General features: G+C 64.9%; 1 protein-coding gene across 1 annotated transcript in view; it reads right to left on the minus strand.

Annotated features, from left to right (window-relative positions):
- Positions 1-674: 674 nt before the first annotated feature.
- The window catches only part of LOC122102533 (IQ motif and SEC7 domain-containing protein 3-like), a 38,910-nt gene continuing 16,092 nt past the window's right edge, over positions 675-23,492 (minus strand). Inside the window, 13 exon segments of the mRNA XM_042673275.1 lie at positions 675-1,115; positions 3,124-3,182; positions 4,709-4,801; positions 5,466-5,627; positions 5,842-5,941; positions 7,428-7,553; positions 8,943-9,082; positions 9,750-9,916; positions 10,291-10,413; positions 11,930-12,091; positions 13,463-14,583; positions 18,570-18,674; positions 18,677-18,836. Coding sequence (XP_042529209.1) covers positions 675-1,115; positions 3,124-3,182; positions 4,709-4,801; positions 5,466-5,627; positions 5,842-5,941; positions 7,428-7,553; positions 8,943-9,082; positions 9,750-9,916; positions 10,291-10,413; positions 11,930-12,091; positions 13,463-14,583; positions 18,570-18,674; positions 18,677-18,836 — 2,959 coding nt within the window.

Consider the following 23,492-nt stretch of genomic DNA (forward strand, 5'->3'; position numbering starts at 1 on the left):
GGGGGATGTCCGCACCTGCTTGTGTGCGTGTCCCCGAGGAATTAGCCTGGTCCCGCTCTGTGTGTGTGTGTGTGTGTGTGTGTGTGTGTGTACACACGTGCCCGTGTGCGCTGGCTCCGACGTGGGCTGGGGCAGGGGAACTTGCACACACAGTGCGTGTGCAAGGAGATCGCCGTGCGACCCCACGGCAGTGGGCTGGAGCTACAGAGAGCCGGTGTTCCATGGGGGGCTCTCGGGAGGCGGGGGACACGGGGTGAGGAGGGGTCAGGGCAGCACGCCATCTTTGGGGCCCAAGGAGCAGGCTCCGGAGACTGCTGGCCAGAGAAAGCCCGCCGCCCTTGAGCTCCCACCGTCCGCCCTCCCGGCCAGCCTCACCCAGGCGGCCTGGGTCCCCGCCGCCGGCCACACCCAGCCTTTCTCACCCCCTCCATCTTCTCCAAAGCCTGGGTACCAACAGACCCCCCAAAGCCCGCTGGCCAGCCCGGCCCTCAACCTCCTCAGTGTCCTCCAGCCCCGAGGCCGGGGTCCAGCGTGGTGTGCCGTGGGCCAGATGATGGTGAGGGGGGCGTGGTGTCAGGCCTGGAGGGGGAGCAGCAGGAGGTGGGGCCCCCCGGGCCCCCCCCCCCCGTGTTGAGCCCAAGCTGCGGTGAGACGTGGAAGACACCAAGCCGTGTCTACACCAGGCTGCGGGAGCCGCCCGAGCCCCGGCGCCGGAGCAGCAGGGAGCTGGGGGGGCAGAACTGGTGCGGGTGGTTGTAGGGGGGCGGGGGCGGGGGCAGCGGGGGCTGGTGGGCGGCCGTGGGGGAGCCCGGGCCCCGCAGGGGGGTGGGGGACGAGGCAGCGGCGTAGCAGGACAGGGCCCGGCTCAGCAGGGGCTCCATGCGGGCCAGGCAGGGCTTGTCCAGGACGATGACCTTCACGATCTGCTGGCACTGGACCAGGGTGCCAGGGGGTGCGGGGGGCAGAGGTCGCAGGGCCGGCTCCCCCGGGGGGCTAGGCTGCGGGTCTGACGGCGGCGGCGGCGGCGGCGGTGGTGGCGGTGATGGCGGAGGTCCCCTCTCGGCCCCCAGCCCGGACGTGTGCTGGGGCGTTTGGAGCCTGTTGTGAATTGATACCTAGTTTAGAAACAGCCAGAGAAGCGTGACATGTTACAGACCAGTTCCCCGGCCTGAAGACCCTGAGCCTCCCCCCTCTGCCGGGGGAGGGGGACTCCTGAGCTCAGCCACCCCCTCTACCCACGGCCTCACCCGGCCTGGCCCCCGGGGGGACAGCCCTGGCCTCCAGCCTGCGATCTGTTCACTCTGACCACGCCCCCTCCCGCTAGCTCCTCCCACCTCTTGAGCTAGCTCCACCCACAGAGCTGGAGGAGCAGGGCATGTGACCTGTGCCCCTTCATGCCCCCCAGGGGTGCGCTGCGGGCCGGAGGACCTGACGCTGAGACCCTCCTACCGCTCCCCAACCCCTCTCCTAGGGTTGTCCGAACCCCGAGATGGCACTCGCCAAGACAGCACCCCACCGGGCTCTGGTTAAGTGTGCCCGCGGGGGGGGGGGTGTGCTGGGAGGGGGGGGCCTCTCTAAGCGTCACCCCTCGGGCAGGGGCGCGTGCGGGCCCCAGTGTGGCAGAACACGGAGCCGGCGTGAGTGCACCGGCCTGGCGGCCTCTGCTAGCGAGAGACCTGGAGGACAGGGACAGGAGAGAGGCCGGAAGGTTCCAGAAGCAGGATTTAATTCCTTATCCTATACCCGGGGTGGGATGCTTCCTACTTGTGTCCCCGCTGCACAGGGCAGGGGGGAAACTGAGGCTGAGGATGCTTCCCACCACCCAGACTCACTGCAGAGGGGCCGCAGCCAGGGATTTATCCCAGGCCCAGCCCAAGACGGCTCCGCCCGGAGCTAAGGGAGCCTTCACGCCCCACGCGTCCGAGTCCTCCCACAGGGCCGGCCCGCACGGCCTTCTGCCTTCCCTCCCCGCCTCACCTCCCCGTGGGGGCACCCTGTGCGCGGCCAGCCTGCGCCCTTCATGTGGAAGAGCCGGTGAGTGAAAAGCAAGAAGTGACAGCAAATCACCCGCTCCCCTTCCTCCCCTCCCTACTCGACAGACAGACAGACAGACAGACAGACAGGTGGGCATGGATAGCAGAGTTAGGACAGCTCAGAGATGGAGAAGCACCTGCTGGAGGCGAGGGAGGAGGAGAGGGAGGAGGAGGGGAGGGGGGGAGGAGGGGGAGGAGAGGGGGAGGGGGAGGGGAGGAGGGATGGAGGAGGGGGAGGAGGGGAGGAGGGGGGGAGGAGGGAGCGCTGGAGCTGCTGGCAGGCTGCAGCCCGGGTCTCGCGGCCGCAGGGCCCTGGAGCCCGAGGTGGGGGGGGGGCCGAGGGAGGGGGAGCTGGTGCTGTACAGGGGGGCCGGGGGAGGGGCTCGGCTGCTGGAACTGTACTCTCCTCCAAAGTGGGGTGTCCCCGCAGACACACACCGCAGCGTGGGGCTGGGCGCCGGGACAGACGGAAAAGGCCCCCGGGCCCTGGGGCTCAGGATCCAACCCCCGGGTGGAAGTGGGGGGGTAGGACTGTGTGTGTGAAGCAGCGGGGGGCCTGGCGGCCACGGAGGGGGCCCCTGGGGGACCAGGCTTTGGGGCTGTCTTTGCTTGTGGCCTGGGGATGGGTGGGAACGCCTCCCGCCGCTCGTTCTAATCGCACGCAGCCCAAGGCTGGCTTTCCGGGGTCCGGCCTCGGCCCTGAGTTGCTCCCCACCCCTGTCCGCTTTGCCCAGAGGGATCCGGAAGCGTGGCGCTGCCCAGAAGCTGGGGGGGGGGGGGCACGGGACTCCCTCTGTGGAACCACGGGCGGGGGGTTTGCTGGGGAGGGAGGGAGGGAGGGCGGGGGTGTGGGAGGGGGCTGCGTCTCCCGGATCTCCGCCCTGGAGGGGGCGGCCGGCGCCGGGAGGTGGCATTACCCATGCTAGCAGTAACTTTTAATTGTATCTCTTGAAATTGGTAAAATGGAGATTCGGGCTGGGGAGGCACTGAGTAAAACCTGGGAAGAGAAACAACAGAGACGGTGAGAAGGAAGACGGTGCGGGCGCGGGCCTCGGGGTCACTCACCTGGACGGCACCAGGCCTCACTTACCTCCCCCGGGCTCTCGGCCGCCGCCGCGGGCTTCTCCCCGGCCGCCGGCTGGCTTTTGGCTTTGAATACAAAGGGCACAAGGCTGGCTCAGGCCACCAGGGCTGGAAGCTTCTCCGCCCGGGGCCTAGCCTGGGCTGGGGCGCAGGCCCCAGTGGGGTCTGAGCTGTGTGACTTTCCGCCAGAGGCAGAACCTCTCTGGGCCTGGGCAGTCTAGCACAGCAGTCTAGCGCGCATCGTGCTGCAAAAGCCTCCCTGGGGGCTGGGGATGCTGGTGAAGATACAGCCCTGATTTGTGGGCGCCAGGTCCAAGGGAGAAGGGGCTGTCTTTAGTCTCTGTCATGTAGCCTAGCTGAGAGGTAAAGGCTGGGCGCCGGTGGCTCACGCCCGTCATCCCAGCTACTCAGGAGGCTGAGATCTGAGGATCAAGGTTCAAAGCCAGCCTGGGCAGGAAAGTCCGTGAGACTCTGATCTCCAATGAACCACCAGAAAACCAGAAGTGGCGCCATATATGTGGCTCAAGTGGTAGAGCACCAGCCTTGAAGTGAAGAGTTCAGGGACTGCGCCCAGGCCCAGAGTTCAAGCCCCAGGACCACCACCACCTCCACCAACAACAACAAAAAGGCTTGGGAACCGAAGACCTGCTGAGTGTCACCACCAGCTCGGCTTCCCACAGCCCCGCCCTCGGGGCGGGACTTCTGGGCAGCCAGGCTCCGCCCTGCTATCAGGAAACACGGCCCGGGCCGCCCGCCCAGGCCTGACCAGGGCTCTCAGAAGCCCGAGAGGCCGGACCCCAGCTGAGGTGAGGCCGAGGGCAGCGCCGGGCACGCCAGGACCAGATCACAGTGGACGAGCGGACGGTGGGGCTTTCCTGGCAGGCGGGAGCCCCAGGCCCCCGGCCCTGCCTAGCCGTCCCTGTGCTGCTGTCCGTCTGTCCTGAGCGCGGCTTCCGGGCCAGCTGGGGGGCGGGGGCCCGAGGCGTCCACCAGTCTACCAGCTCAAGCGGACCTTGTGTGGGGACACCTCCTCCTGCCCCCCCCTTCAGGGCTAGGGGTACAGGGGAGAAGCACTGAGCTGGGGCCTAACTCTCCTGCCATCTGATTCCTCCCCATCTGGGGGCCGGAGGAGGGGAGGTGGTGACCGGGGCTGGACCGCAGGGAGAGCGGAAGAGCAATTCCAGATAAAGAGACTTCAGCCGGGCATGGTAGCTCACACCCGTAATCCCAGCCAACGGGGGCTGAGCTCCAAGGACTGAGGCTCAAAGCCAGCTAGGGCAGACGAATCCCCTGTGATTCCGATGAACCAACAACAGCCACACCAAAAAAGGCTGGGCGGGGGCTGTGGCTCCAGTGGTAGAGCGCCAGCCGTGGGCCAGAAAGGCTGGGCAAGAAGCAAGGCCCCGAGTTCCAGCGCCAGGCCTGGCGGGAGCACGTGCGCACACACGTGTGCGCACACACACACACGCACACACGCATGCACACACGCACGCACATGCACACACACACACGCACGCACTGAAGGGCTCCTGGCTGTGCTGCCCCTCCCTCCCCCCGCGGGGAGGACGGCCAGCCTGGGGATCCGCGCTCACCTGGGGGGGACCCCTGCTTGGGCTGAGCGTCCACCTGGGCACCCCCGGCCTTGAGGGACAGCGACTTCGTCCCCTGCTGCCTCTCCAGCTCCCCTGAGGACACAGAGGGGCCTGGTCAGAGGAGAGCGGCCTCCAGCACGCGGGGGCGTGGGGGGAGACGGGGGCAGGGGAGAGGAGGGAGAGCAACCCCCCCCCGCAGCTCCGGAGCCCTGTCCTTTATCCCCCCCCCCCCCGCCGTCCTCTCCCCCCTCCTTCCCTCTCCCCCTCCCTCTGCCTGGTTTAACCCACACTGAATCCTTGCTAGCCACAAGGGTCGCTCTAGCTCACTTAGGAGGCCGAGAACCAGAGGATTGTGATTGGAGGCCAGCCCAGGCAGCAGAAAGTCCATGAGGCTGGGGAAGGGGGGTGGCGGGGGGGCGGGGAGGTGGGGGTGTCATCCCCAGCACACACAGGAAGCCTAAAGTGGGCGTCTCACGGCCCAGCCACATGCCCTGAGTGCAAGCAAGTCCCGTGGGAAACAAGGCGAGAGGTGACAGGTGCTATCGCACCCGATTCTGAGGGGAGGGGGGGCGGCTGGCCGGGCCCAGATTTGAGATCTGAGCTTCCCTGCTGCTGTGTGACTTCAGGCAGGTCCTGAACCTCTCTGTGCTCCCCAGTTTGCTCGCTCAGAGGGGCTGGGGCGGAGGTGGGGGGCTGCCCCTGCCTGGCGCTGAGCCGTCACCCCTGGGCCCTGAGGCCCGGTGCCGCCGCGTCTTACACTCTATCCGGATCTGCTCCAGCTCCGTCACCTCCGCGATGGACTCCTTCAGATCCTCCACGAACTTCTGCATCTCGTCGGAGCCCAGCGCGCAGAAGTGCAGCGCCTGCTTCTTCTCCGAGCCCGACAGCGGCGTCACCAGCGAGATGCCGTGGGAGTAATCTGCCAACAGGGAAGGCCCTGACGCTCATCTCCCGGGAGCCACCGGGAAACCGGAAGTGGCGCGGTGGCTCAAGGGGTAGAGCGCCAGCCTCGAGCTGAGGGACAGCACCCAGGCCCCGAGTTCAAGCCCCACGTCTGACAAAAAAGCCCCCAAAACCAAAACACCGGGTCTGCCCCGTCCGCCGCCACCCCACCTCATCTCATTTGGACTTACACTCGTTGTCGAAGAGCTGGAACTGCATGCCGAGCAGGCCGACCGACTTGCAGAAGGTGTACGTGGACGAGCTCTTCTTCTTCGGACACAGTTTGAGAATCTGCGCGAGACAAGGACCCCCCCACACACACACGTGGACTCGTGCGCACTTCGGACGTGCCCCAACCTCTGTGGGCTTTTATGTTCAGGTAGGGTTTCCTGCTCGTTTTACCCTGGCTGGCCTCGGATTGCAATCCTCCTACCTACATCTCGAGGGTGGCTGGGATTACAGGCCTGTACCGCCAAGCCTGGCCTGTCTGCTCAGCTGAGGGTCTCATCGACTTTTTGTCCGGGTGGACCTGTTCTCTGCCCCTCCTCCCGCGCCCTCCCCAGCCCTCCCCCGCCCCAGTAGCTGCTTCTTTTTTTATCTCTGTTCCTCTCCTCCCGACACAGGTCAGTTAAACTAGTTGCTCTACAGGTATATATTTTATCCAGCACCTCCTGTGAGCTGACTCCTGACCCCAGGGGAAGAATGAAGGACAAATCCATCCGTCCATCATCCATCCTTCCTGCCTGCCTGCCATCAGGACGCTACAGCAAAAGCCAAGAAAGGGATAAGGTAATTTCGGTAATTTCCTATGCTGCGTCGTGGAGGGCATGGAGTTAGGGGTGCGGGACAACGAGAGGAGATCAGGTGGGGCTGGCTCCAGCCCCCTCTTCTCCTGACAGAGGGCCGGTGGAGACAAGCCTCAGCCAAGCCCTGCTCATGCCCCTGGTGCTCAGGACAACGCCAGGCATGTCCTGAGTGTGGCGTTTGCACACCAAGTCCCGGTACACACTCCCCACGCAGGAGCACGGATGGAAATGCGCGGTGTGTCCCCTGCCCCTCGGAGAGCCAGGATCTTCGGGCTGTGTATTCCCACCTTCCCAGGTAACTGCACGCGGCTCCTGATCTAGCTCATACCCACGCGCTCCCAGGCAGAGGGCACTGGCTGAGAGCCCGCCCACCCCAGGGGCGGGGCCTGGGAGCATCCGTCCTGGCTGTGGGATGGTGAGCCCTCCAGGTGTGTGGTGCTTTGGCTCCTCCCAGGGGGCGGGGCCTGGGAGCATCCAGGTGTGTGGTGCTTTGGCTCCTCCCAGCGGGCGGGGCTTGGGAGCATGGGTCCTGGCCTGTTGGATGGTGAGCCCTTTGGCTCCTCCCAATGGGCGGGGCCTGGGAAGCATCCTGAGCTGGCCACACCCACGCAGGGGGCGGGGCCTGGGAGCATCCGTCCTGGCCTGTTGGATGGTGAGTCCTCCAGGTGTGTGGTGCTTTGGCTCCTCCCAGGGGGCGGGGCCTGGGAGCATGGGTCCTGGCCTGTTGGATGGTGAGCCCTTTGGCTCCTCCCAGTGGGCGGGGCCTGGGAGCATCCAGGTGTGTGGTGCTTTGGCTCCTCCCAGTGGGCGGGGCCTGGGAAGCATCCTGAGCTGGCCCCGCCCATCCCCGGAGGCGGGGCCTCGGAGCACAGCCCCAGTCCCGGCCTGTGGGGTGGATGAGCCCCGCCCAGTGGGCGTGGCCCCAGAGCGCCCTGGCCCCGCCCCAGCCGGTCCCCAGCGCCCCAGCTCACCACCAGCAGGTCGTTGAAGAGGAACACCTCCCTCTGGTGCGCGGCCTGCTTCTGCAGCTTGTTCACGTCCGTCACCTCAAAGAGCCGGCTGCAGCAGACCAGGCGGCGGTGTGGCATTGACAGCACCTGAAACCCAGGGCCTGGGCTCAGCAGAGCGGCCGGGCCTCAAGGCCTCCTCCCCGGTGCGCGGCGCCCACCTTCTGGAAGAGGAGCTGGCGGCCCCGGGGGACAGGGGGGGACCTGCTCCTGCTCCCAGGCGGGGCCTGCATTGACCCTGAGCCTCCTCTGCGCAGCCAGGCCTCCTGCGCAGGCCCGAGACGGGTCTTTGCACGTTTCGTGCACCCAGGAGATGGTGGGGATGAGGCGGATCGCCCTGCCACCCCCCTGCATAGGAAACAGCCCCCGGGAGGCAGCGCAGACCAGGGCAGGGGGGGCCCGGGCCCTGACCCCCGCTCCCTGAGCCGGCCTTCGCACCCGATCACCCCTCTGCACGGTCGCGTGGCGCAGTGACTGCCAGGACGCGCCTGTGTCCTGTGCCCGCCGGGGCCGGGGCTGGGGCTGCGCCGGGGCCGGGGCTGGGGCTGGGCCGGGGCTGGGGCTGGGGCTGGGGCTGGGGCTGGGGCTGGGCTGGGCTGGGCTGGGCTGGGGCTGGGCTGGGGCTGGGGCTGGGGCTGGGGCTGGGGCTGGGGCTGGGGCTGCGCCGGGGCTGGGCCGGGGCTGGGCCGAGGCTGGGGCTGGGCTGGGGCTGGGGCTGGGGCTGGGCTGGGCCGGGGCTGGGGCTGCACCGGGGCTGGGGCTGCACCGGGGCTGGGGCTGGGGCTGGGGCTGGGGCTGCGCTGGGGCTGCGCTGGGGCTGGGGCTGCACCGGGGCTGGGGCTGGGGCTGGGGCTGGGGCTGGGGCTGGGGCTGCGCTGGGGCTGCTCTGGGGCTGGGGCTGCACCGGGGCTGGGGCTGCACCGGGGCTGGGGCTGGGGCTGGGGCTGCACCGGGGCTGGGGCTGGGGCTGCACCGGGGCCGGGGCTGGGGCCGGGGCTGGGCCGGGGCTGGGGCTGGGCTGGGGCTGCACCGGGGCCGGGCCTGGGGCTGGGGCTGCACCGGGGCTGGGGCTGGGGCTGGGGCTGCACCGGGGCTGGGGCTGGGGCTGGGGCTGGGGCTGGGGCTGCGCTGGGGCTGCTCTGGGGCTGGGGCTGCACCGGGGCTGGGGCTGGGGCTGGGGCTGCACCGGGGCTGGGGCTGGGGCTGCACCGGGGCTGGGGCTGGGGCCGGGGCTGGGCCGGGGCTGGGGCTGGGCTGGGGCTGCACCGGGGCCGGGCCTGGGGCTGGGGCTGCGCCGGGGCTGGGGCTGGGGCTGGGGCTGGGGCTGGGGCTGGGCTGGGGCTGGGGCTGGGGCTGCACCGGGGCTGGGGCTGGGGCTGGGCTGGGCCGGGGCTGGGGCTGGGGCTGGGGCTGGGGCTGCACCGGGGCTGGGGCTGGGGCTGGGGCTGCACCGGGGCTGGGGCCGCGCCGGGCACTCACCGTCTTCATGCCCACGATGGACTTCTCCACCTTGGTCACGTACGTGACGTGGTCCTCATTGGACTTGAGCTCCTTCTGCTGCACGCGTTCGTAGATGCCCACCACCAGCTCCCGGGGGATGTCCGCGCCGTCGTCCACGCCTGCCAGCGGGGGGGGGGGGGGGGTGAGAGCCCCGGGCCGGCGCGCTCCCCAATCCCATGAAATCCAGGACAGTGCCGGGGCGCTCCCTGCCGCAGGTTCTGGAAAGCTCTCTGCCCGCCCCTCAGGGCTCTTTCCCACCGCCGAGGACGTAAAGAATCCTGCTCACCCTCCGTTCAGCCACCCCCTTGTCTTCCCTGTATTTGCCTCGACCTCTCCCTCCGCCCGCCTCTGCCGCCATCTTTCCAACGTTCAATCTCATTCCCTTTAGAGTCACCCTCCTCCCCCCCCAGCCATCCCCCCCCCTCCCGTCCCCTCCTTCCAGTAGAGACTTTGGTGGCATTGAGCAGTGTTGTTGAGATGTCACCGGTGATTTTTCCCTCCCTAAGAACCCAGGGTGGGTTTGGGGAAGGAGGGCTGGACAGGAAGCAGAGGGAATCGGGTGGGCCTCTCTAGGAAGAGAAGGCTCTAGTCATGTTAACACAGTAATAGGAAAGTACAAACAGGAAAACCAGGCATGGTAGTGCGTGCCTGTAATCCCGGCACTCCCAGCCTGTAGGTCACACAGTACAGGTCAGCGCAGAGGCCCACCTGGGTCTCGCGATACCTGGGAAGCCAGCCATCTTCCCAGGGCCCCCCCCCCTCCCCCTCCCTTGGCCCCTGCCTCACCCCTGAGGTTCCGGATGAAGTCCTCCAGCATCATTTTGCGGTCCGGCTTGATGTTGGGGCTGTACATGTCGGTGTTGAGGAGGATGATGGCGAAGGCCAGGATGAAGATGGTGTCGGGGTTGTGGAACTGCTGCACCACCTCGGGGTTGCACATGCAGTAGCGCTGGCTGGGGGGGGGGGCACAGGCAGGGCCGTGAGTCTCCCTCCACCCCAGTTCCAGCAAGGGGGGCTGGGGAGGGGCTGACGCCGCTCCCTGAGGGAGGTCACTGGCTGCCGTGTGTGTGTGTGTGTGTGTGTGTGTGTGTGTGTGTGCGCGCGTGCACGCGCCCATGCACATGTGTCGGTCCTTGGACTTGAACTCAGGGCCCTGGGTGCTATCCCTGAGCTTTTTCACTCAAAGCTGGCGCTCTGCTGCTTGAGCCACAGCACCACTTCTGGCTTTTTGTGGGTTCCTGGGAGATGAGAGTCTCACAGACGTTCCTGCCCTGGCTGGCTTTGACCCGCGATCCTCTAGGGGGTGGGGGCGGGGACGAGGGGTCACCTGAACGCCTCAATGAGCCGCTCCACCTTCTGCGCCTCGCCCTGCACGCGGATGTGGGCCTGGAACTTGCGCAGCGCCTCGTCCAGCTCCACGCCGGAGAAGTCCATCTCGTCCACCACGCAGCTGAGGGCGGAGGAGGGGGGCGTGAGGGCAGGGGAGGAGGCCCCCCAGCCCCCTCCCCCGCGTCCACCCCAGACAGGGCTCCGCCCCGCCTGCCCTCTCCCCCCCCCCTGCTGCGGGTCCTCCCTCCAGCCTTTCCCCATGCTCCTCCTGGCCCAAGCCTCCCCCACAAACAGTGGCAGTGGGCTGGAGGCCAGGGCTGGGGGGCAGGGGAGGGGGGGCCGCAGCAGCTGGGAGGGGGATCTATCCAGCCGGGCGCCATGGCCTAGTTTCCAGCGTGGGCTCAGGTGGAAGATGGGGAGCGCGCCCCTGCTCTCCCTCCACAGCTCCCTCCCCGCACTCAGCCGGGTAGAAATGCTGGCCCTAGGCGGATGGGGAGCTCAGGAGGGGTCACGGGGTGCCCCTGAACCAGGACGCCCCCCCATGTGTGCTCTGGGACCCCCCACGCTGTCCTCTGGCGGGGTGTTCACACTGTATTTAGCATGTTTGGAGGTAGCCTGGGAAGCTGCATTCCTCACCAGCTTTCTGCTAACCAGTGGCTGGGCGGGACAGAGCCCGGGGAAGTCTGGGTTGCCTTCTTTTGTTGGTGAGAGGAATGGTTGGTCCTGGGGCTTGAACTCGGGGCCTGCGTGCTGTCCCTGAGCTGCTGTGCTCAAGGTGAGCGCTCTACCACTCGGGCCACAGCGCCACTTCTTTGCCTTCTGGTGGTTCAGTAGAGACAAGAGTCCCACGGACTTTCCTGCCCGGGCTGGCTTTGAACTGCGATCCTCAGCTCGCAGCCTCCTGAGTCGCTGGTGGCAGGCGGGAGCCACGGGTGCCTTTTGTGCTTTGAAGTGTGTAGCAACGTAATCAGGAGCCCAGGGAACAGTAACCAGAACCCGCTACCTCTTCCTGACCGGGAATGCTGGGGGGAAGCGGGGAGGGGGAGCTTTGCCCGCAGCTGAGACACGGTGCGTTGTAGGAGCATTCTGGAATGAGCCGGCTGAGCGGCAGCGTGTAGAGGAAATGGATTTCGCCATCTCAGCAGCGGGCAGACGCTGTGGGGAACCCAGGGGGGGGGGGCTGGAGTGTGGGGGGCGGGGCGGGGCATCTGTTCCCTTGGGAGGGGCCAGCAGGAACCCCCCTTTTATCCAGCGCTTCTGGGCTCACATGGCTTAATTAAAGCCCTCCCCTCCCGCGGCCGGCGGGTTATTTCTGGCAGTGCAAACGCATCACGGATCCGGCGGTGCAAACGCATCACGGATCCGGCAAAGCTCGCAGCCGTTAACCTCTTGAGAACCCCTGCTGCACCCCTGCACCCTCTCATTCCCCTCCCTCCCCACAGCTCAGCCCCACCGCCGCCACGCCACGCTCCTGAGGCCGTGCTTTAAGAAGCAGCTGGGGTAGCCCCCAGAAAACACCAGGGGTGTCGAAGCCTGGTGGGGAGGCGCCAGCCCTGGGGTGTCAGTCTAGCGGCTCTGGCCCCCTCTGGGCCGGCCGGGCCGAGGGTTGAGAGGACGCCTGGAATCCCGGCACTCACTCGAGCACGTCGCGGTTGAACTGCTTCTTGCTGCTGCCCAGGAACTCGCCGATCATCTGGCGGCTGAGGCCCTTGCGCTGCAGCAGGAAGTGGGCCACGCCGATGGGGGTGTCGGGGATGAAGCCCCTGGAGATGAGGAACTGCACGCCTTTGTCTGGGTTTCTGGGAACGGGGGAGGGGGAGAGGTGAGCCCAGGCAGCCTGGGCCTCCTGTGTGCCCCGTGAACCCCCTGGGAACCCTGGCACCTGGGCACAGCGTACCCCAGCACCTCACGGGGGGGGGGGACAGAAGGCCCTCCTCCGTCCCCGCCTCCCATGCTCTGGCCCCCAGGACAACCAAGGAGCCCCTTCCTCCCCGCCAGGGCCCCAGCCCACCCCGGACACCCCAAGAGGCTGAGGGGGGACGCGGTGGGTCCAAGGGCCCTGTCCTCGGCCCCCTTTGTCAGGGGTGAGTTTCGGGGGGCGTAGGGCCAGCTGTGTCTTGAGGCAATTTCAGGACACAGACGGGCAGCAACATTCAGAACCTGGTAGAGGGCTGGGCAGGCGGCTCGGGGGTAGAGCGCTCGCCTAGCACGCGCGAAGCCCTGGGTTCAATTCCTCAGCACCACACACACACAGAAAAAACACAAGTGGTGCTGCGGCTCAAGGGGTAGAGCGCCAGCCTAGAGCAAAAGAAGCTCAGGGACAGCGCCCAGGCCCTGGGTTCAAGCCCCAGGACTGACAGAAAAAATTCAATTAATTAATTAATTTAAGAAGATTCTGGTAGAGCACTCTGCCCAGCATGTTAAGTGTGTGTGTGTCTGTCTGTCTGTCTCTGTCTGTCTGTCCTGAGGCTTGAACTCAGGGCCTGAGTGTTGTTCCTGAGTTTGTTGTTGTTTTCTGCTCAAAGCTGGTGCTTGAACCACAGCTCCACATCCAGCTCCTCCGGGGGTCACTGGGGACAGGCGTTGCAAAGACTTTCCTGTCTGGGCTGGCTTTGAACCACAGCACGTGGCAGATCGGTCAGACGGCCCTGGCTTCCCAAGCCCTGCTGCCCGCTACCACTTTGAGCGGCTGCGGCCCTCCAGACCTCTCTGAGCGCCCAGTTTGCTGGCCTGTAGAATGGGGGTGACGCCACCCATCTCTAGATGCTGCTGGGAGGAGCTCAGGGACTCTGTGCCCGGTGGAGGAGGAACAGTAAAGTGTGCATCCCAGCTACTCAGGAGGCTGAGGTCTGAGGATCACGGTTCAAAGCCAGCCCGGGGCAGGAAAGTCTGTGAGACTCTGATCTCCCAGGAACCACCAGAAAACTGGGAGTGGTGCTGTGGCTCAAGTGGTAGAGCGCCCGCCTTGAGCTGAAGAGCTGAGGGACAGCGCCCAACCCCCGAGTTCAAGCCTCACAAACAAACAAAAAAATCTCCCATGGATTTGTCTGTATAGACTGGCCTCCGACCCCGATCCTCTGATCTCAGCCTCCTACAGTAGCTAGGGCTGTAGGCCCACAGCCCCGCCCCGGCCCCGGCCCCTCCCCGGCGGCCCCTGCCCCGTGGCTCACATGTTGAAGAGGTTGAGGCCGATGCGGTAGAGACGTTTGCGCAGCGTGTCTGTGGACAGCGTGGGGGACCGGCAGCTGGCCGGGTTCTCGCAGTGGTAGCGCGGCAGGCTCAGGATCATGGCCTGCAGGGCCTCCTTGGAGGCCGAGGCCGCCGCCTCGGGGCCCGGCCTGGCTGGCGTGGCCGAGGTGCCGCTGCTGCCACCACCGAGCCGCTCCGAGTTCTCTCCCCCCTCCGCCTCGGCGGCTTTCCCGGCCTCCTCTTCCTCCTCCTCCTCCACCTCAGCCGACGCAGCCTCCTCCACCACGCCTTCTGCGGCCTCCGGCTGCTGGGTGCCGGCCTCGGCCTCGGGCTCGGCACAGGAGTCCGCGGTGGGGGTGGCCCCCCGAGCTGTGGCGTCCTGGTCCCCCAGCCCGGGGGCCTCGTCGCGATCGGCCCTGCTGGCCGCGGGCTCCGCGGCGGGGGCCTGTGCGCCCAGGCAGTTGGCCACCGACAGCGCCGTGGAGGACACGGAGATGTTCTGACTGGCGATCTGCACGGTGACATCCCGGAAGGCCATCATGAGGGTGCTGCTGTGACCCTGGGACAGGCCGGCCTCCGCAGCCTCCTCCCCGGACCCCGGGACAGCGCCGGCGCCGCCGCTTCCGCTGCCGTCCGGATCCCTCATCTCAACCTCCAGGCCGGGCTGTGCGGAGCCCGCGTGCAGGGCCTGGTGGAGCTGGTAGGCACCGCTCTCCTGCAGGGAGCACATGGTCTTGAGGCTCCAGGTGCTCAGGGCGTCGTCGATGGACTTGGCCAGGGACTGCACCTGCTCGGTGAAGGAGTCCTCGAGCTCGGTGAGCGTGCCCGCCAGGCCGGGCGGCAGGGAGGGCGCGCGCGTGAGCGGCAGCCCCAGCAGCCCGCAGCTCTCCACCAGCGCCCTCTCAGCTGCCAGGCTCTCGGCGGCCGTGGGCGCCCGCGCCCTGCGCAGGGAGATGCGCCGGGGCAGGCGGCTCTCCAGCAGCGAGTTGCGGATCTTCTCGAAGTTCTTGCTGAGCTGGTACTGGCGGAAGGCGGTCTGGATGGTGCAGGCCGCCCGCCGCGACACCAGGTGGCCCCCGTACTTGTGCTCTAGCATCTCAATCTGCAGCGGGGACAGGGGAGAAAGGGCGTGGTCAGGCAGGCCAGGAGGGGGTCGCGGGGGCCAAGGCCCCGGCACAGGGGTGGAGAGGGAAGAGGGGCTCATGGCTGATGACCTCGGCCGGGCATAAGCTGAGATGTCAGGCCCCCTGGGCGGGACCCCAAGAAGGAGCAGAATTCTACACCAGGGACGGAAGGAACGTATGGCCGAGGGGAGCCCCCAAAGGCTGCTCTGGGGCGTTGTTGTTAAATGATCCCATGAGGCCAGGCTTCGTGGATCACACCTGTAATCCCAGCAACTCAGGAGGCAGTCATCATCGGGAGGCCTCAGTCTGACGGCTACCCAAGCGAATGGCACCAAGTTACTGTCCTTACAGTTGTGTAGCTCGGTGACAAGGCCCTGTCTACAAGTCTCAAGTGTTCCCCGGGCACAGCCGGTCTTAGCTTCCTCCACCATTCTGAACCTTAATCCACGTTCTACAAGTGGAGGTAGACGTGAGCCTTGCTTTAGTTTGTATTTTTAGTTATTTATTTGTATCGGTCGTGGGACTTCAACTCTGGGCCTGGGCGCTGTCCCTCAGCTCTTCAGCTCAAGGCTGGCGCTCTACCCCTTGAGCCACAGCGCCACTTCCGGTTTTCTGATGGTTCACTGGAGATCAGAGTCTCATGGACTTTCCTGCCCCGGGCTGGTTTTGAACCATGGTCCTCAGATCTCAGCCTCCTGAGAAGCTAGGATGACGTGACCTAACCACGTCCCTGGTGCTGCCCAGCGCTGGGCCAGTCTCGGGGCTGGGCCTCATCAGGGAGGGCGGGTGCGGACAGGGCTACCACGAATGCTTTTCTCTGCCCCGGGGGAAATTAACAACAACAGCAGCAACAAAAGATCCAGGTCTCAGAATCCCCAATGTCCTGACTCAACTGATCTGTCCCCAGTTCTCACACACACACACACACACACACACACAGGGCAGGACAGAGGATGGCCCCAGAAAAGGAGGAAAGGAGGATCTGGGCTTATAGGCCCCTCATCCCTGAGCCCCATGCATCATACAGGTAATTGTGGCCTTGGCTCCTCCCAAGAGAGCACTGGCTCACCTTCTGCTGGGGGAAGCTGAGGATGGAGGGGGGGGGGGGCAGGGGGGGGTTCTGTGGCTAATGAGCCTCTCAGTGTTAACGAGAACATGGGCTCTCTTTCCAGGTTGTGTCTGCAGCTTGGAAGCAGGGCCTGGCTCTCCTCTGGCCTCCTGTGGTGTAGGCTGTCAGATTTGACAAGGCGCACCCCGACTTCGGGCTGGGGAGCAGAGCATCAGGAGGATGACAGAGGTGGGGGGGGAGGTGTGCTGGCCACGCCCCCTGCCTCTCAAGCCACACCCTCCCCTTCAGCCACGCCCCTGCCATTGAGCTACGCCCTCTTGGTGGCCACGCCCACTTGCAGCCTGCTCTCCTCCTCCCTTCATTGGCATATTCCCCAGGCCCAGGCCTTCTAAGGGGCCACACCTGGTCCAGGGCAGCTGGCCATAGTAGGGCGGGCCCCTAGGGGTCCTCAGGACCCCTGGTTCTTCACACAGATGGGAGAGGCCTTGGCCCTCGCCTTCCCCCATTGCTCACTGCACGGGCCACTCAACTCTGCAGCACCCGGGAAGGACATGGGCCGTGCTCAGTCAGGTGAGCACTTTAGGAAGGAGGGGCTGGCTGGAAGACTGCAGCTGGAGCTGGGGGCAGCAGGAGGGCGGCCTCCTCTGGGCTGGGCGGGTGAGACTCAGGGAGGCATCAAGGGCTTTGGGGCATCCGCTGGGCACCCTGGATAGGCTGACGGGAGGCGCGGCAGGTGGGTAGACCAGCTGTCCAACCTCCTTCCCGTCCCTCATCACCAGTCTGTGTAGATGGGAGAGACTACCGAGTCCTCTCTCTGGAGGAGCCTACGGGGGTCCCCACACGCCTCATCCCCCGTGGGCCTTTTGTCCCTGTCCTTTTCGCCCCAGCCACCAGGCTGCGAGCAAGGTGGACGGGCAGAGGAAGCCGCAGGAGAGGAAGAGGGGGCGCTCACACCAAGCCCTGCCCGAGGCCTGGAGATGAGCACAGGAGGGCCGAGAGAAGAAGGAGCTTCCGAGAGAGAGAGAGAGAGAGAGAGAGAGGCCTGGGGGGCAGCTGAGCCAGCCCAGACCCCGGGGGGGCAGCTGAGCCAGCCCAGACCCCGGGGAGCAGCAGCAGACCCGCGGGCCAGAGAGGATGCAGACTTCAGGCTCTCAGAGATGCTATGTTCCGAAAACCACGCGCCACCCAGAATCCTCTGCTGCCTCCTCTTCACCCCAGTCAGAAGCCGGGGCAGTGGGGGGCTGGGGGCGGGGAGCAACCCCACGAGGCAGCCGGGCCTTTTCTAATCCAGTCCTGCCAGGCGCCCATGAGATTTAGATCCGCTATTTCATTGCTCTGTAGTACGGTGCTGAGAACTGAAATCAGGGTGCTGCGCTTGCTAGACAAGGTATCTGCTAGTCACGCCGTTCCCCCAGTTCTGCCTGCCTGCCTTCCTGCCTGCCTTTCCTCCTTCCCTCCTTACTTCCCTCCTTCCCTCCTTCCTTCCCTCCTTCCCTCCTTCCTTCCCTCCTTCCCTCCTTCCTTCCCTCCTTCCCTCCTTCCTTCCCTCCTTCCCTCCTTCCTTCCTTCCCTCCTTTTCTATTTCCCTCCTTCCCTCCTTCCCTCCTTTTCTATCTCCCTCCCTTCAGGAAATTCTGCACTTCTTATCTCCAGATCTTTCTCCCCTGCCCACTTATGGAGAACACGCGAGACTCTAAACGCTTTCCTGACGGCCAGGCGCTCTGCCCCCCCCCCCCCCCCCGGTCCCACGGGAGGCGGCGTCAGCGTCCGAGCAGAGCTGCTGTGTCTTGACTCAGAGCTAGAGGCTTCCTCAGACGCACTCTCCCGCCGGCTAAAGAATTATCCTTTTGGAACATTCTGGAGCCAGAACGGGCTCTTGAAGAGGATTGCAAGTCTAATTTCTGATTCTGGGGATGAAGAAATGAACACGCAAGAGTGCTCCACTGACCTGATACCTCACGGCCACCGACAGTCAGAGGAGGGGACCCCAAGTCTTACATCTCCATGCTCAAAGCTCCTCCTCTTTCCTTCCCTCCCCCCACCTCTCTCTCTGTCAGTCCTTGAGCTTGAACTCAGGGCCCTGGCACTGTTCCTGAGCTCTTTTTGCTTAAGGCGAGCGCTCAGCCACTTGAGCCACAGACCACTTCTGGTTTTCTGGTGGTTTATTAGAGGCTCACAGACTTTCCTTCCCTGGGCTGGCTTTGAACTGCGATCCTCAGATCTCAGCCTCCTGAGTAGCTGGGATGACAGGCGGGAGCCACTGGCGCCCAGCCTCAAAGCTGTTTCTTAATAGTGACATCTTCACACACACACACACACACACACACACACACACACACACACACTTCCTCTGCGTCTCAGGTGTCCACTGACATCCACCAGCATTCTATCCTTCTTTAGGTTTAATGGGGCCCCATGGCTGTTTGACAGAACGGCAGACAGGGGGCACCCGCCATGGGGGTTCTTTTCCGACTGGAACTCCAGACTCCCTCTGTTACACGGGCCTTGGGACCCTCAGTCTACCTAGCAGAGCCCGCTGTACCCCGCTCCTCTGGGCCAGGTGTAGGAGCACAGGTGAGCTAGGTTCAGGTGGGGACTGAGGGGGTCACGGCCCTTCACCTACGGGCCTGCAGGGGAGGTTAGGGACCCCGCAGCCCTGCCCGTGGGCCTGGCAGCACAGTGCTCTATCCCTGCCAGATGGTGAGGGCTCTGGATGGGAGCTGGGGTGACCTGCACCCCCTTTCCTGCCATGCTCCAGGGGAGGGGGTGGGGAGACGGCTCCATTCAGGAGACCCATGGCATCCCCGCGGGGGGGGATGGTCCCCAGCACCCCGGACGGGCCCCCAAAAGGCAGGGCCCTCCACCCCCGCTCCCCCCTCCGGAGGCCCTGGGTACCTGTTTACTCTTTAGGTCAAGGGAGCGTTCGTACTCGGAAGTGGCAGGGGTGTGGGCGGGCTGAGGCCGGCCAGGGGAGGCCCCACGGTGGAGGCCAGCCCTCGGGGGGAGGTCCCGTCTGGCCCAGGCCGCTCCTCCTCCTGCTGCAGCTCCTGGGCTTGAGCCTTCGGGGCGTGGGCAGCGGGTCTGCCGGCTGCCGCCACCGCCACCGCCGCCGCCGCCGCAGAGTCCTCCAGACCCCCGCCGGCCTGGGCGCAGGAGCCGTCACTGTGAACAGAAGGTAATGCGCTCGGTTGGGGGGGTGGCCTGGCGGCTGCTGCTGGGCCTCTTCCAAGGAGAGGGGGCCTGAACCTGAACTGGGGGGGGGACGAGGGGGCGGCACCCCTAGACCGCGCTCGTGAGCCTCTCTGCTGAGAGAACATCAGGGAAGCAAAGGAAGTGCCTGGGTTCGAGTCCTGGATCGGCCACTTTCTTCTCAGCCTCCCTGGCTATGGAATGAGTGCAGTCCCTCCGCTGACCTCCAGGGGGCGTCTGGCTCGCGGCCACTGTAAGTCTCCGCTATCGCTCTGGCTGGGGGGATGTCAGGCGGCCCCCACCCCTCCACCCCTGCCCCCGGATCTCCCTGGGCCGCGGGAAGTCTTTGATTTTCACATCAGCCCTAACACCAATTTTTCTTGCCGCGTCCTTTCTTCCCCGGGGGGGGGGGGGGGGGGGCACCAGCATATCTATATCTGCCGGCCAGGCACCCCCTCCTCCAGCCTGTCCTCAGGCATGATCCCCAACGTTTCCAAGACTCTGTAGGGAGCTGGCGCCTACGAAGCCCCTCACGGGCGGCCCCTTTGGCTTTCTGGAGTTGCTGGAGCTGTCCCGCCATGGTGGCATCCAGCCAAGACAGCCCGACATTCTTGTCCCCCAGGTGGGACCATCGTGGACATATCCGTACCACGCTGCCCGAAGCCACGGCTCCGTCGTGTGTGTGTGTGTGTGTGTGTGTGTGTGTGTGTGTGTGTGTGCACGCTCTCAGCTCTACCTCGCCCCTGTACTTCTAGGCTCATGTGGGCCCAAATAAATGGCCACTGAAGCAAACGGAATTCTAGAAACAGCCTTGGGCTGCGTCTGAGCCCTTGGTGTGGACAGAGACCTGGAGACTCCTCTCCTGAATCCATTCGCTAGGCCTGAGAGCTAGGCCTAGCTCTCAGCACCACACACACACACACACACACACACACACACAGGCGCACACATGCACACACACGAGAGCACACAGGTGCCTTGCACTCAGGCCTATGCACACACGCACGCCGGCACCTCTAACGGGCTGTGTGGCTCCGAGTCCGCCTGCACTCTGAGAACCCTTCTCGCTGGACACTGCAGGCTTGAGGCTAGGCCCCCCCGCCCCTGCCACCCCCCCCCCCCCCGCCCCAGACCCTCCACTCTCTGGCTGCCTCCCTCCCATCCCCAGGCACACAAGGAGCCGGCCAGGTAGAGGATAGAAAAGAGTGAGATTGGCGTGGCCTTGTTCCCTCCCCTGCACCCCATAGGAGGGGAGGGTCGTGGGGTCACTAAATGACCCCCTCTGACACAGCAATGGTGGAGCACCAAGAGCCCAGACAGCGATTTTTTTGTCGGTCGTGGGGCTTGAACTCTGGGCCTGGGCGCTGTCCCTCAGCTCTTCAGCTCAAGTCAAGTGCTCTACCCCTTGAGCCACAGCGCCACTTCCGGTTTTCTGAGTGGTTCATGGGAGATCAGAGTCTCACAGACGTTCCTGCCTTGGGCTGTCTTTGAACCGTGATCCTCAGATCTCAGCCTCCTGAGTAGCTAGGATGACAGGCGTGAGCCACCGGTATCCGGCTCTAGACATCAATTCTGAGAAGACTTAAATCATCTGGGACCAGAAGAACTTCCTGTAAGCTACTCTCTCTTATTTTTGGGGGTTGGGGGCGCGGTGGAAGGCGCCCATAAACATTTATTTATTCATTGTATTCTCCCAGGAAGAGAAGGGAAGAACCAGCCTGTGTTACCCAAAAACAAAACCGAAAACAAAGATGAGAAAGGGGAGAGGAAATAAAGCACCCCACCCTCCCTGCCCATGAATTCAAGATTGCTCACTAAGGCTTTGTTTCCTAGCAGAAAACATGGCGCGCCTCCGCCCGTCTCCTCTTGAGCACCCTTGTGCAAGCCGCTCTCCCCAGCTCCCAGGGGCTCCACATTCAGACCCCCAGAGCAAATTCCCCGAGCACCTTCCTCTTGTCCGGTGAAGCCAGGCAGGCCCCGGCAGGCTACATTTACCAGTGCCAGGAGGCAGCGGACTAGAATGGCCCAAGAGCCAGGTAGGAGCCCGGAGGCCCCACGCAGGGCGGGGGGGGGGGGGGGGGGGGGGCCAGGCCTCAGCTGGAGGCTGGCTTGGCTGGTCCTGGGGCAGTATCCAGAGTCTCCGCCTTGACTGGGCTGTGGGTGAGTAGTGCGGGCAGGTGGCTGGGGGGAGGGCGGGGCAAGGTTGGTACCTTGAAGTGACTGGCGGGAATGTTCCAGAAGGGATTTGCAGGTTGGGCTGGGTCTGACGGGGGGGGGGGGGGGGGGGGGGGGGATTCTGCCAGTCATCCTCAAAGCCCCTGTGTGACAGACACAGAACGCGTCCCGCGCACAAGCCAACAGCCGCACGCGCAGCCCCTCCGGGTTTCTCCGGCTTTGACTACAGCATTTTTTTCCCCCTTTTCTGAATCAATGCAGTCATTTAAGATGATCACAGGGGATCACCCCAGCGCCTTTTCGGGGATCCCGGATCGTATGAGTGACAAGACAAGACACAAATTCAGGCGAGCCTCTGAGCGAGCGCAGGCTGGGAAACCTGCCGGGTCCAAAGGCCGGCGCGGACCCCGGGGCCGCCTCCACCCCCCCCCCCCCCAGGCCAGCCACCTCCCTTCTGCGCGTCTCTGGTTCCTCATCACAGAGCGGGAGGTTTGGATAAGATGTTTGGGGACTGGGGAGGAAAAGAGAGGCCCAGTTTCCTCCTCCGGCTCCCTGAGTGCGTTGCCTGGTCCGGGGGGCTCCCAGCGTGACAGCAGGGGTCAGGCAGGGGGGGGTTGGTTTGTCTCAAGGGGCTTCCTGTCCAAAGGGCCCGGCCCTTCTCCCATCCGGTCACCTCAGTGCCCGTAGCTGACCCGCTGACCCCTGCGCTCAGCCCTGGCTCCACCCAGGGGGGCGCTCAGACCCCCAACAAGCACTCTGGAGCTAAGACGGATCGATCAATCGTGTCCCCTCTGGTCCCCAAGCTGGGTCACATGGACTCATGCCATCTCGTTGATTCTGGAATTTTGTTCTCCAGCTCTCTCTGTTCTCACAACAGCCAGCCCTTGCCCACGACCTCGTTCAGAGTCCTCGGGCGGGGATGGTGGTGGCTGCCAGCCATCCTCAGCACTTAGTTGGGAGGCCAAGGCCGGAGGATCACAAGATGGAGGCCAGACTGGGCTATGTAGCCAACCCCTGTTCCCTCAAACCAACGTCAGTGAACCAACCGACAAATGACAGGACCTACCGCGTCCCTGCTCGGACCTGGACAGGCCTAGGTGGGAAGAAGGAAGGAGCTGGAAGGCTGGGACTCTCCTGGAGCTCTGGGCTGCAGGAGACCGAGCGAAGCTCACTGGCTGGGAGGCAGTAAACTAAAACGCACCAGACCACAGCCACCTCCGGTTCAAAGCCACCCTCCCTCACCAGCTGTACGGTCCCGAGGCGCAACTCCAGTCTCAGCTGCTAGTGGCTAGTGGGTGTTGGATGGGCCAAGCCGTGGCTCCCAGGTTTTGAGGGTTTTTTTTTTTCGGGAGGGGGGTCACCTCATAGACTAAGGAGAGGAGGGGGAGGGAGGGCTGGGCTTAGGGTAGCCACAGACAGCCTCCCATCTGCTCTGTCTCTGGGGGGGAAAGGAGGGGCTGCTTAGAGACGGGGCTCAGTAGAGTATAGCTGCAGGGCAAGGCGTGCAGGCACTGAACCCCCCTCCCCCTCCCTCTCCTGGTGGGCCAGTTGAAGGGGATTTAGTGAGGAAGGTAAATAGTTAAATAGTGGATTAGTTAGGGCCCCGGGGGGGGGGGGGGGGGGGGGGGGGTGGAACCAGCTGCCCAAAACTGGAGGAAAATGCAAATTAAAAAAAAAAGACCCTCCCCACTCTTGGCTTGCTCCTCCCCCTCCCTCCCCCCTCCTCTGCTCTCTCCCCTCCTCCCCTTCGCTCCCCTCCTCCTCCTCCACACAGAGATGCACCAGACAGACATAATTGAGAACTAGGTTTCAGGTGTGCAGTGAGTCAGCAGGTTCTCTCTGATTGGCCAGTTGCCCCGTGGCTCATTTGCATAGGGACGACCAATCAGAGCGTGGCCAGGGGTATAAAATCCTCCAGGTTTGCCCTCCCCTCCCCAGCAGCCCAGCCGCGATCCTTGCAGCCGCTGGCCTGTGCTCTGATTGCAAGTAAACCACCAGGCAACCCAGTGCGTGGGGCAGAAAAGCCAGTGGGGGAAGGAGGGGGGAAGGGGGGGAAGGGAGGTGGGCAGGTGGTTGTCCCCAAGATGCTCCCCTCCTCTCCCTCCCTCCCCCCTTCCCCCTCCCCTCCCCCCAATCTTTGGTGCAGGTACTGGCGCCTGAACGCAGGGACTGGGTGCTGTCCCTTAGCTTTTCCACCCAAGGCTGGTGCTCTACTACTTGAGCCACAGCTACCTGACTGGCTTTTTGTCGATGTCATCCTTCCCCCGTTCCCCCCCACACACTCCTGCCTGCCTGGGCTGACTTCAAACCTTGATCGTCAGAGCTCAGCCTCCTCTGTGGGCTGGGATTACAGGCCAGGCCTAGGCAGTAGCAGCTGGGGCTCTCTCCCTCATTTTTTTTGTTTTTTTGTTTTTTCCTGGTCTCAGGTTTCCCCGCCACCCCACTTCTCCCCCC

This window comes from Dipodomys spectabilis, unplaced genomic scaffold, assembly GCF_019054845.1.
Source record: "Dipodomys spectabilis isolate Male_0828 unplaced genomic scaffold, ASM1905484v1 ptg000785l, whole genome shotgun sequence".
Lineage (NCBI taxonomy): Eukaryota > Metazoa > Chordata > Mammalia > Rodentia > Heteromyidae > Dipodomys > Dipodomys spectabilis.